General features: G+C 40.9%; 1 protein-coding gene across 2 annotated transcripts in view; it reads right to left on the bottom strand.

Annotated features, from left to right (window-relative positions):
• BMPER (BMP binding endothelial regulator) overlaps window positions 1-12,805 on the bottom strand; it is a 232,512-nt gene that overhangs the window by 80,798 nt on the left and 138,909 nt on the right. For both annotated transcript variants that reach the window (XM_050937992.1, XM_050937993.1), the window contains 2 exons: window positions 8,022-8,351; window positions 1,784-2,120 (listed from right to left, as the gene is read on the bottom strand). In XM_050937992.1, coding sequence (XP_050793949.1) covers window positions 1,784-2,120; window positions 8,022-8,351 — 667 coding nt within the window. The remainder of the gene's footprint in view (window positions 1-1,783; window positions 2,121-8,021; window positions 8,352-12,805) is intronic.

Raw genomic sequence — 12,805 nt, 5'->3', positions numbered from 1 at the left:
GAGTCTTTTAAACTCTATATCTTGACCTGGTAGAAAATTTGCTGACAAAACACTTTTCTATCAGAAATCGCAAACTAGACTGAATTGAAACTTTCTGCAGGAACTTGTCAATGGAAACTAGCCTAGGCTCACTGGGCTGCCCAACCTCCAAACCAGGATTTTTAAAATTGTCCATACTGTGGAAAAATTCATATATCCAACTTTTCATTTCAAATAGGAAGGCATTTTTTTCTCAGAAATGTGAAACTTTCCATAGGATAGAAATTCCAGTTCCCACACAGCTCTATGTAAAACACCCTTTTCTAAAAAAGACATATAATTAAATCAAGCAAACTTTCATTGTGTTTCCAGATCTGGCAAAATACTATTTTCTAAAGCAAGAAAAGGAAATCCACCGTATTTTGTGTGGGGATTCAAAGATCTTTCCTGGCTGCCTTTGCCAAGATATACATCATTTTCTTTCATGGTGTCAGAGAGTGCATTGCAATAAATTAATCACAAGCCACTTTAAAGGAAAGAGAAAAAAAACTAAATGTGAAATGAAAAACAAAATCTAGTTTAAACTTTCTGTGCCTGTTCTCTATTTTCATTTTCAACACTTATCTTTAAATAATGGCAAAGGTGAGATAGGAATATTTTCGAAATACACTCAACACTTCTATTGTGTGTGTTATTATCTCTAATACTCTCTGTTGTTACCACCAACCACACCAACACCAAAATTAAACATTATAAAAAAGTTACACATAGGACCTCCCTCATTCTTATCTCCCTATTTTATGAGCCAGGCAATAGACTGAGGACCCAGACAGACGTAGCCTGGAAACCGGGAGATGTTGAATTTTCTAGCCATACTTTTTTAGAGTAGATAAAAGGCTTTCAGTCTCCTCATAGAAGAGGAAGAAAGGCAATTCATAAGGGAAATACAGTCATTTTAAAAAGCCATTATAAATGAGCCCAGTAGTTCAGCAGATGTGCTCAAGTACAAAAAGCTGCAGCTATGAAGTTAGTCAGTTCCATCCACAATCATGCAATTCTGACCCAGTTTGCTTTTATCTTTTATGTCAGGCAATCTAAAGAAAGTAGGATTTTATTTACTGGGAGAGGGGCAAATAAACTCACGACAATTAAAGACTAGAAATAATCTCTCAGTGGTTTAGGCCAGGGGCGTTTTAATGATAAAAAGGTTTAGATAAATTACTCAAGCCAAGTGTCTTGGTTGTCTTCCCTTTTTCTTTGCTCCCAGGGTGAAACAGACAGACCAGGCTCATTCTATTTACTATATCCTTTTAAGCTCTAAAACATACACATCTCGTCAGTCAGGAAATTATGGTACAACTGTCTTAAACAAAATCAGTTTTAAAAAGCCCATGGGAAACATGGAGCACTGTGAACTAAATCTTGGTCCCATCAAAGTCAACAGGAGTTTTACAACTGACTCTAGCAATACGGTCTGTGGCCTTGCATTTACCTCTACTCTCTCCTGTGGGCGTTTCAAACAGCATTCTTCTAATCTGGCAATTACAAAGCTTTCTTTTTCAATTGTAGCTACTCTATTGTTCTTTCTGTTCCTATTTCCAGTTCTAGGACCTGATTCAAGAAAGCTGTTCAGCATGTGCTTGAGTCCTGTTGAAGTCAATTGGAGTTAAGAACCTGCTTAGAGTTAGCACTTTCTTAAGTACTTTCCTGAATCAAGGACAATTAAGTGCAGATTTGCATCACCCATTCCCACACAACAGCTCTCCACTATTTCCCCCCTCACTCCTCGGCCAGCTGCACTTACCGATAGAACGTAGTATAATCCACTGTTGAGTGACAATTCTGAAACTCCCAAGCCTTGAGTTTCTGGCATTCCCTGTGGGCCCGAAGTTTTACCCTCACTGTTCCTTGGCACAGTTCAGGTACAGGTTTCTTCTGTGGGCGACTGCAGAACTCATTCGACTCCATGCGCCAGGATTCAGCAAAGTCATCCACATCAAACTTAAAATTCCCATCACCTCCTACCAGGTCATCTCTCTTGTGCCCATTATAGTTGCCACACAAGCCACAGAGTTTGCCTTTCAAATGTGGTGCAGCCATGACTTCGACAAAACTGTCTCCATCCCAGGAGATTTCCAAGCCTATTTCAGAGAGGAAGAAGAGGGGGAAAGGATAATTAACCGCTATTTGTGTTTATAAACGTGTTTTTATGGGAACCTAAGTAAAAACATTTGGCTTCCTTCATAAAATCTATACATGCCTCAGTAAGGGCCTGGGCCTCCTCTACAGTAAGTGCAATATTACTCAGATCAGAGACGATTACAAGGAATTATAACTGTTAGGTGTATCTGGATATGTTTGTTTTTCTGGTGGGAGGTGCTTGATTGACAGATCTGGAGATGAAACAGAAGTACTCTAAGTGAAATCCTGACCCTATTGAAGTCAATGGCAAAACTCCCATGATTTCAATGGAGCCAGGAATTCACCCATTATGTAGAAAAAGGTACAGCACAGGCAGCAGCTGGACAAGCTTTGCCTTCACCACAGTACATCACCAATGAGTTTTGGAGAAGCCATGTGCTTAAAAGAGCATTCAGTCCCTGCCCTCTATTTTCATGTTGCCAACTGATAACTCTTTTGGATATGGACATCTAGTCTGAGACCAACAATTCATCTGACGCAGGTCAATAAAGATATGTCTGATGGGTAACAAATGTTCAGACAGTACCAACCTGAAATGGATTCAAAATGCTTAACTCAAAGGGGTTAAGGGCTCTCTAAGCCCATTACCAATCCTTGACCCAACTAATCTTCATAAAGTACCAACCCAGTTGAAAGGGGGAGAGGGACTGAACACTCATTCAGTAGCTGGGATTCAGATGGGTTGCTATATTCTGTGTCTGACAACACTTTCTTTAAACTAAGATTTAGCACTTTCGGGCCATTGAATTTTAAATTGTTTTCTATGAGAAAGTATTATAATAAATCCCCATCATGTTGTTATTATGTTGGATAAAAAAAAGAACATTGGGAGCTGCTAAGGTTCAACTCCCACCAGAAACTGTTAACCTTTATTTTAATTCTTATAGCCACTATCACCTGACAATCATATTTTACATGTAGCATGTTTCCATGAAAGCAGAACAAAGCACTCAACCAACATTAATTTCTCCTCCCAACATCCTTTTGAGGAAAGTAAGTATCATTATCCCCATTTTATTGGAAATGAGAAAGAATAAATGACTTTGTCAAAGTCACACAAGACATTAGTGGCAGACACCAGAAGACAACCTGGATTTCATTACGCCCAGTCCTGTCACCCATAATCCCATCTGTATTCCCCCCTATGTTTATGTATACAACTAAATAAAAGAACTAATCAATCCATTCAAAACTGGTACAGTTTCTCCTGTAAAAAGTTCTCATTGTCTCACACTACAATTCCAATGTGCACAGCCCTCAAATAAAACTGGATGTGGTTAAAAGGTGATTATGGTCAGAACAATGGCTGCAAAAGAGGTGCTTTGTCATTGGCATATATTGCCTTGGCCACATCCTGGCTTGAGACATGTAAGCAACAACTGTTTTGGGAGACAGCAAGCAAGTACCTGTACAATATTCCTTCCCACACAGATTGCTTCTATAGTATGGTTTCTTAAGTTCTAGTTCATCTTGGTTTAGAACATAACTCTACTTTAAGAGTTTATGCTCAACTCATTCCCTTAATGAGCTTCATGAGGCTGCTGACCTGAAGTGGAGTCACAAAGGAATGGGAAGGGAGAATGGCCCACACTCAACTAGTTCAGGATTAATGTTGATTCAGTAAGGGTTAGATTACACAGCCCTGACTCATGTTGGTGAGCACTTGTATTCTGAAAAATGGGTGTCTAAACTTGGTGTTTACAGGCATTCCATATTTATTTTCCATCAGCAATTTGATTTCTAAAAAGTGATTCATTGACTTCAGCGGAACTACTCATGATTACCAGAATTAATAAGGCTTGTGCAGTCCAGGCCAACAGCCCTAAATAAACTATTCAAAATGTGCCTGTATCCTTTACAATAGTTGTCACCAACCGGTCGATTGTGATTGATGGGTGGATCCTAGAGGATCTCCCTGCTGATCTCGATCTCCAGCGGTACAGCAGAACTTCCTCTAAGACAAGCTCCCTGCCTGCCCCAGCCCCCCACTGCTTCCAGAAGCGGCCAGCAAGGCCCTGGGAGCATAGGGGCAGGGGTCTCCCTCTGCATCCTGTTCCTGCCTGCAAGCACTACCCCTGCAGCTCCCGTTGGCCGGGAACAGGGAGCTTTGGCCAATGGGAGTTGTGCGGCAGTGCTTTCAGAGAGGGAAAGTGCGTGGAGCCATGTGCCACCCACCCCACCCAGCGGCCACAGGGGCACATTGTCCCCTTCCGGGAACGGTGTGGGGCCAGGGTAGGCAGAGAGCCTGTCTTAGCAGCAGCCACGCTACATCACCTACCAGGAGCCACCAGAGGTAAGTGCTGCTCGGCAGGAGGCTGTACACCAGCCACCAGCCCTGAGCCCCCTCTCGGAACCGGCACCCTGAACCCCCTCCTTCACCCTAAGCCCCAGCACTGAGCCCCCTCCCAGAGCCACCACCTCAAACCAATCCTGAGCCCCCTCCAAGAGCCAGCATCCCATACCCCCTCCAACCCCAACTCCCTGCCCCAGCCCTGACACCTCTCCCAGAGCTTGTACCCCTCACCCCCTCCTGCAGCCCAGCCCCCTGCCCCAGGGTCAGTCCAGAGCCCCCTCCCACACTGTGAATCCCTTGGCCTCAGCCCAGAGCCTGCATCTTCTCCCGAACCTCAACCCCCTGCCCCAGCCTGGTGAAAGTGAGTGAAGGTGGGGGACAGCGACGGACAGGGGTGGGGGAATGGAGTAAGTGGGGAGGGGGTTGTGGAAGGGGCAGAGCCTCCAGGAAGGGGTGGGGTAGAACCTGGGTTGCCCTTAACTTCAAAAAGTTATCTTGAGCATAAAAAGGTTGGAGATCACTGCTTTACAATATTTTAAAGAGCTAGTTAGTGTGTCTTCATGTCCCCCTCTCTCTGAGCCCCATCCAGAGAAGATGTTGGTTACAGTCTCCCACTACAAATTCTGGCTCTTTAACTCAAGCTGTAGACATTTATACTCTAAATGTGTCAGTTCCTGGTTCAACTCCCAGTGTTGACCAAGATAGCAACTGTCGCACTAGTAAAAGAGGATTTTTCTAAAACTCCATATAGTTTAGTTACACTATATCCTGATTTAATTTTCAGATCTTAGAGAACATTTTGTTACTGTATAATGCTACATTTTTAGATTCATTATTTTTCAGAGTCATTCAGTGATGCTTCTTTGGTTTTGATGAACAAAATAAAGATTTCTCTCTCTAATGGAGCCTTTTCTGCTTTTGGATAGGAGGAATCGTGTTTATATTATGACATTAGCTAATACTGTAATATACATGATATTTTCATTCTTGCCTAATCACACTGTATAACATGTATCTTTTTATTTGTGCAAATGTGGAAAAATTAGTTTGTTTAAATAAACCAACTAACAAAGGGGATTATTCTATGGAACAATGTTTGAAATGGTCTCTTTGGCAGACAGAAACTGTTTGAAAGTGTTACTTGGTGCCTGCTTTTTCCCCCCACTGAATAGATGAGTTTCCCATTCTCTTGGATAGGAGTCAGGATGTAAGTAATTGGCAGGGTTTGAAGCCAAAGGATGCAGCATCTGTCCCATCTGGGGATATGCAGAATAGGAACATTTTTTTAGTTACTTTTTAGGGGCTTTCCAGTTTTTCCTTTTTAGAAGGATGCTAAACCAACTTGTTACTCAGCTTAACTTGGCACAATATACTGTATTTTAAAAATTTCATTGTTCATTTATGCATGTCCCACACTGAGTCTCACACGCTGGAGGCTCACATCAATTGTTCTGCAGGATTTTTCAGTTAAGGCATCCTCAAGATCTGGCAGCCAAGATTCTGCTCTAAGGGTTTAGATCCAAATACTTGTACACAAAGCCTCAGCAAATGCGATTTGTGCAGAGAATCTCTGCAGGTTTTGTGCAGACAGAATACTCCCCCATCCTGATGGTAGAATGAAGAATTCCCGCATAATATCAGCTGTGCTCCCTTCTGTTTCCAACATGGGGATTTTAGATCAAAGTCTCTACAAAACCACAAATCCAATCCAATACACCTGACCAACTATTTGCACCATCAGGGAGCATGGCACCAGAATCGCTGCTTCCTGGTGCGCAACACGTTCCTTCTCCCTGCACAGCCTCTCTGTAGCAAGTTCTGCCACTGTGCAGAGAAGCCAGGTAGTTCTGCTGCTTTTCAGACATTGTTTGCCCAGGCAAAGAGGGATTGGTGTGTTCAGTGAAAGAAATCTGATCATCGCCATTAAAGGAAAGAATTATTTGGACTATAATTGGCAGCAGTTACATACTATTCGGGACGTTGTCATATGCCATATTTGCACTACACCTTCCACCACAGGGACAAAGATGTGTACAGTTGTTTATTGGCCTTAAGCCAACAACAAATGGAACAGCAGCAGGATTAGCTGCCAGTCGTCTTTGATTCAGAACCTCTCTCTGGGCTGTGGCTGGCTAATGAATTCCACATCACTAGAACTCAGTGTTCAGCTGACTGCAAAAGAAGCCCTCAAGATGCTTTAAATTAAGACTTTTGAGTAATGGTCATCTTGTGTGCATTTTACAGACAGGCAAAAAAATCTGCCTTGCCGTTTTGAGGAACAAGCCCATAGCTGGGATCCACATTATGCAGGGTTACATTTCCAGTGGATATGTGAATAGGTATCTCAGTTGTCATCTCAGCAGTGGATGCTATGGTACATGTAAAATAATCATGCTAGCTAATGAGTATCACTATGCCTCGTGTCTGTGACTATATCACTTTATAGGTGAGATTGGTTTCATTGCTTTCACACGGCATTTAATTGAATTAACAGTAATTATTATTCTCACTGAAACAGTACTCCATTGTATAAGTGAAATTTCCCAGGACTGCTACCTACTTGACACGTGCTAATGAGAAATTTCTTAACTTCCACCCTGTGTTTATCTATGCTGGAGTTCTACAGTCTCAGATCAGTTTATCAAAACAGCTGTATGCCCAATGGCCTAACATTTCGACAATTAACATATTTGCTAGGATTCAGCAGACCTGGGTGTCTGCTCTCTCACTTCCTTATTCCTTCACAAAAGTTACCAGATGTTCTGACTGTTCCCATTTGTTCCCACTTCTGGGTCTAACAACACAAAGGAGACCAAAAGCCTGAATCACAGCTCCATACAGATACATTCTCATTCAGGTAAAGAAAGAACCCTGCAAGTAGCTGAGGTGATACAGCAAGCCAGGGCCTGGTTTTCAAACTGGACCCTCCATTTTGGTGAGCATAATATGGTATGCCCAGTGAATTTTGTCCACAATTTTGCATATGCAACTCATTCAGTCTTTGCCTGGCAATTCCCTGCAGGTGTGGAATTGTGATTATATACACATTAACATGGGGCACAATTTTTTGCTGTCACTGAAAACATGAAGTCTTGTTTGAGAATTGGCTTCCAATTGTTCAGTGTTACAGCACGTCACTTGGTGACCATAGGCAAACCATTTAGAAGTCACTGGAAGTGAAAATCGTATATCCATTTACATACATGGACTGTCCATGGACAGGTTTTCCATTTGCAGAAAGTAACACATTCTGAAAAGAGATTCTGCAACAAATTGTAATTTGCAGATGAATCTCTGTTCTTGCATGCCTCAAAGGGATGTTGTAAGGTTGAATTAATTAATATTGATAGAGTTCTTTTAGATCCTCAAGCATAAAGCGCTGTTTAAGCACAAAATGCACATGATTATTGCTACTGAATTATTGTTTCTTCATGTTTGCAATTCTGGAATTGTTGCATTTGGAGATTTCACTAGATACAAGTCAGACACCACTATATTAGCATCTTTTATGCTTCTTCCAATGTTTCTGATTTGGAGCAAGCCCCACCTGCTTTGGTTGTCACTTTCAGCAAATAACCATCCAAGTCGATCTGAAACTGAGGAGTCTCGCAAGGCAGTGATATCCGGGTCCCATTCCATTTCACTGTGAGGTGCTGCTGGAGGCTGATAGTGCTTCTGCCCAACACAAGGTCCACAGATTTTGTCCAGGAGAAAGAACGGGTCCGACGTGCATCGTTTTTCACCAGCACCTGGAAGGCCGAGGCAGAGGAGGAGCAGTCTTTTGTCAAAATGTACTGACATGTTCCCTGAAAGTTAAATGTCCTTCCATCAAAAGTGTTGTAGTGGGGGTCTCCAAATACAGTGCAAACTCCAGGCTCTGCAGGTGAGTGAGAAACAAAAGCACCATCAAGACCAACTGAAGTTTGAAAAGCAGCAGTTGATAAGAACTTAAGAGACACAGCCCACCCTTATACGCCCAAAAGTTTATAGTTAGGTGGAAGTGGAGGGCAACTAATAATAATAATACATTTTTTTTAATTGAATGAAAAGCTTGTTGCTTTCTATTTTTTCAGTTTAAACATTCTTTTCAGGGTTGGGAAAATAAACATCAACATCTGTGAAACCAGCTAGAAACAAAAGACAAACCAACCAGTCTAATTCCACCACTCAAGCTGAATGAAACATAGAAAAGAAATTAACGGGGGAGGGGGGTAAACTATGTTAGATTATTTTAAAAAATTCAGTTCCAGCAACCAAAGGCCCTGATCCCACAATCAAATCTGTGCCTGTGCCCAAATCCTTGTTTCTGTGCAGAACCCAGTGGAAGTCATTGGGGCTCTGGGCAGGCACAAGGGTCTGGGCATGTAGGTTTTATTGCAGGCTGAAGGCGTTAATAGTGACAGAAATATGGAACATATTATATATGTTCCATGATATAACTCATTTTAATTATATATATACACAAGTTATATCCTGACCCCATTGAAATCAATGGGCATTGTGCCATTGACTTCAGCAGTTTCAGGATCTGGACTTACATGTTTATATATTTATATACATAACATTTATATTATAGACATAGATAGATATAGTTGTTTGGCCAGATTCACTTGTTTGTTCTGGCTGGCCTGCTCTGCTCTAGAGACATAAAGTAGCTGCAAATTTGCCTACCAGTGAATCTAATGCCCACACATAAAATGTACTCTCACATTCACTAGATAATTCTATAAAACATAATCTAGCCACTAACATAATTTAACCACTTTGATTTTTTTAGTCGATATGGTTCTGCTGATACCTGGTTTAAGTCAACATTGGTTGAAAAACAAGCACTTTGTGAATATCTAATAGTGTGATTTATTTACATAATTATTTTCTACAAATGTAGGACAAATTTCTGGCTGGTGTTTTCATCTGTGAACATGTCAGAGCAGTCACAGGTCAGTGGAAGCAAAGTGCATTTTTTTCATCCTGATTATTATTTCTATACGTTTTTTGTATTGCTGTAGCACGTAGGGGAACCAATCATAGACTAGCACCCCATTGTGCTAGGCACTTCACAAAAATTCAACAAAAAGACAATCCTTCCATGAGGAGTTAAGTAGTTCTAAATCTACATTACATCAATTAATGCAGCACAGCTTCACTGATGCAGCTGCACCACTGCCGCAGTTCTGGTGAAAACGCTCCAAGCCAACACAGAGATCTCCCATCGACTTAATAACTCCTGCCTCTGAGAGAGGCAGTAGTTATATACTGGCACTTAGGTTGGTATAATTTACATGCCTCAGGGATGTGGATTATTCACACCCCTGAGCAATGTAAATTACACAGAAGTAATCTGTTGTGTAGATATAGCCTAAGTACGGGCTTGCCTTCACTACAGGGGTAAGTCCACCTAAATTATGCTACTCCAGCTACGTGAATAACATAGCTGGAGTCCATACAGCTTAAGTCGACTTACCCTGGTGTCTTCACTATGCTGCGTTGATGGGGGATGCTCTGCAGTCAACTTCCCTTACTCTTCTCGGACAACTGAATACCAGGGTCAACTGGAGAGTGCTCTGCTGTCAATTTAGCAGGTCTTCACTAGACCTATAAAATCGACCCCTGCTGTATCGATTGCAGCAGCGTCAATCTCCTCATAATGAAGACCAGCCCTTAGATTCTAACTCCCCTCCAATGGAGAGGCTGTTTGTAGGCTATGTATGCCCAGAGATACGGATGAGACTTCAGTGGCAAGGTCTAGGGATTAAGGGGAATGGCTCATATATTTTAGAGTTTCAGCCTCCTAATGCAGCAACAAACACTAGCAGCACTATCATCAGCTGATTACTGCTGTTCCTGGCAGGAACAGTCTGCATGGCAAGGATGTACACAGTGCTGCAATCAACAGAATACAGGTGTACATTAATGTTGTTCTTGAAGCTTCAACATACAATCACCACAGCAATCAGGCACTTATCGCTAGAACTATTCATTAAAAGATGAAAGTGGATATAGAAGTTATATAAATACCACTTATCTTTTGAAAAGTTTAAAAAAAACATTAATCAATGATCCACCTGGTTAATCCAGCCTCTTGGGTCTAAAATGGACTAATACAAACCTATAAAGGTGGAAGAACGCATGGTCTTGTGGATAAGACATAGAATTGGGATCTGGGAGCTATGCCATGCATACATCCTTCCTCTACCACCTTAAGTAAGCCACTTAGGTCACACTTTTTTATGTTTGGATGCCTAGCTGAGGACCCCTCGGCTCTGACTTTTTTCAAAGACAAGGGCACCCCCAACATCAGCTGGGATCAATGAGAACTGTAGAAATCTGAAAATCATGTCTTACAAATTACCAAATGAACCCTAAAAATAAATAAATTAAGGGGTATTTTTGAAAATGTGTGCACCAACCTCTGTGTGCCTCAGTTTCCTCATCCGAAAACGATAAGGATAATACTATTCACCTCACAGGAGTCTTATTTTACCGCTGACGAGTTCTATTGATTTCAGGTGATGGTTACCCATTTAAAGAATTGTAGCTTCAGGTTCTGATGCTACTGGTAAGTATTATTAGCATTTTGTCTTCATTTTCCTGTGTACCAAATGCAATTATTTGCATAAAATTTATTTCCTTTTTTGTTTTAAGAAATTACATATCATTTCTATTCATGTGGGCACGGAACTTCTAAGAAAATGAGGAAATAGCCCAAACCATAGTGAAAATGTCAATGAAAAGAACTGTTTTTGGTCTGTGTTTCTGGAGGCCAAGAATATGGGGTTATTGTATATATTATTACCTAGTGTCTTTTTTTATTTCAGCTAAGACAGACATGGTTAAGAATCAAGACACAGAGAACAAACATCATTTATATATGTGCCAGCTAAATTGTTAGTACTGACAGGATCCAAAAGAAATGTTTATTTTTGATTTTGAACGTGTTATGCAGAGTAATGTTGTTTTATGTTATGTTACATTGTGTCACATCATATGTCAACTTGGTGTAGCGCACTTACAATAAAAAAAGAACATATTCTGGGCTGGACAATTCAGTGTATGATGCAAATGTTGTTTACTTTAAGAACTGAAATTTAAAAAGAGAATTACCTAGGAATAGTCTAAATTAGCTGATACTACAGTGCCTTTGTATAAAATATTTCTGAAAGTTTTGTTAGAAATGTGTTTAAAAAAAATCAACAGTTTGCATGAGTGTGTGAGAGATACCTCAAACACTAGCCAACAAGGAGAACTGTTGGCTTGAAAAGGAAGCTTAAATACAGAGTGTAACCGGATTGTAAAGGGCAAAGTACACAAAAAGGGTTCCAGCTACCATGTGTAGCTTGCTTCCCCCTCCTTCTCACCCAGTAGGGTTTCAATCACAGATTGTTCATGTTCTTTTCCCCCCAGAGATATCCCCCATGAGACCTATTGGAAGAAGTGGTTCTCTAGTTAACAATGCATGAGCAGCCCTCTTCAGCAATACTGAAGTCACTCAGTGGATGTGCCAACAAGTGGCCCTGTAAAGGGTCTAGCACACTCCCCTGTGCTTGGATGCACACACATTCTGTCCTCACCTCTTAAAGACTTTGACCAAGATTTTCAGAAAGTCTGGGATTTTCAAAAGGGCAGAACAGAGTTAGGTGATTATCTCCCAGTTGCATCCCTAATTCCCTTGGGGTCCTTTGAAAATCCCATACTAAGCCCATCTTTTGATTCCTAAATAAGTGACCTTATTTTCCAAACTGCTGAATTCAGTGAGATCTTTTAAAAATAAGATCACTTATTTAGCAGCCTAAACATGGACTTAGGAGCCTACCATTAGGCTTCTGCTGTTGAAAATCTTGGCCTTTGTGTGCATCTCCTACAGTATACTCAGTCTCCACCAACATAAAGGACCTAAAATTTGCCTGTGACCTATATAGTTCCAGTTCCTAGCAGACTGGCTTAAATTTGGCATTCATAAAGCAAGAGCTCATGCAGTGCAGAGTAGATACCCTAAATAAATTATTATTTAGTCACTGGAGTGAGCTCTGAGGAAACTGGTTTGGACATTTTCTAAGTAAAGAGAGAGGGGAAAAATAGAAGTTTACAGGTTAAGGTGATTTATTTGTACATCTATAACTCAAAAAGGACTGAGCTTTTTAAAACCAAAATGAAACGTTGAATGTAATTAGCCAAATGGTAAACTAAGCCCTAAATTAAATGGGGCAAATTATTAACGGCACATGCATAACAGAATTTCATATTTTTTTTTAATTTAAAAATGCTAATCCATATAATACTTTCATCATAATTGCCCCATGGTACAGCTTGATATAATACACATTGTAAGAT

The sequence above is a fragment of the Gopherus flavomarginatus genome, chromosome 2, assembly GCF_025201925.1.
Source record: "Gopherus flavomarginatus isolate rGopFla2 chromosome 2, rGopFla2.mat.asm, whole genome shotgun sequence".
In the NCBI taxonomy this organism is placed as follows: domain Eukaryota; kingdom Metazoa; phylum Chordata; order Testudines; family Testudinidae; genus Gopherus; species Gopherus flavomarginatus.
Note: the sequence above shows the minus strand (reverse complement) of the source record. Positions and strands in the feature narration are given on the sequence as shown.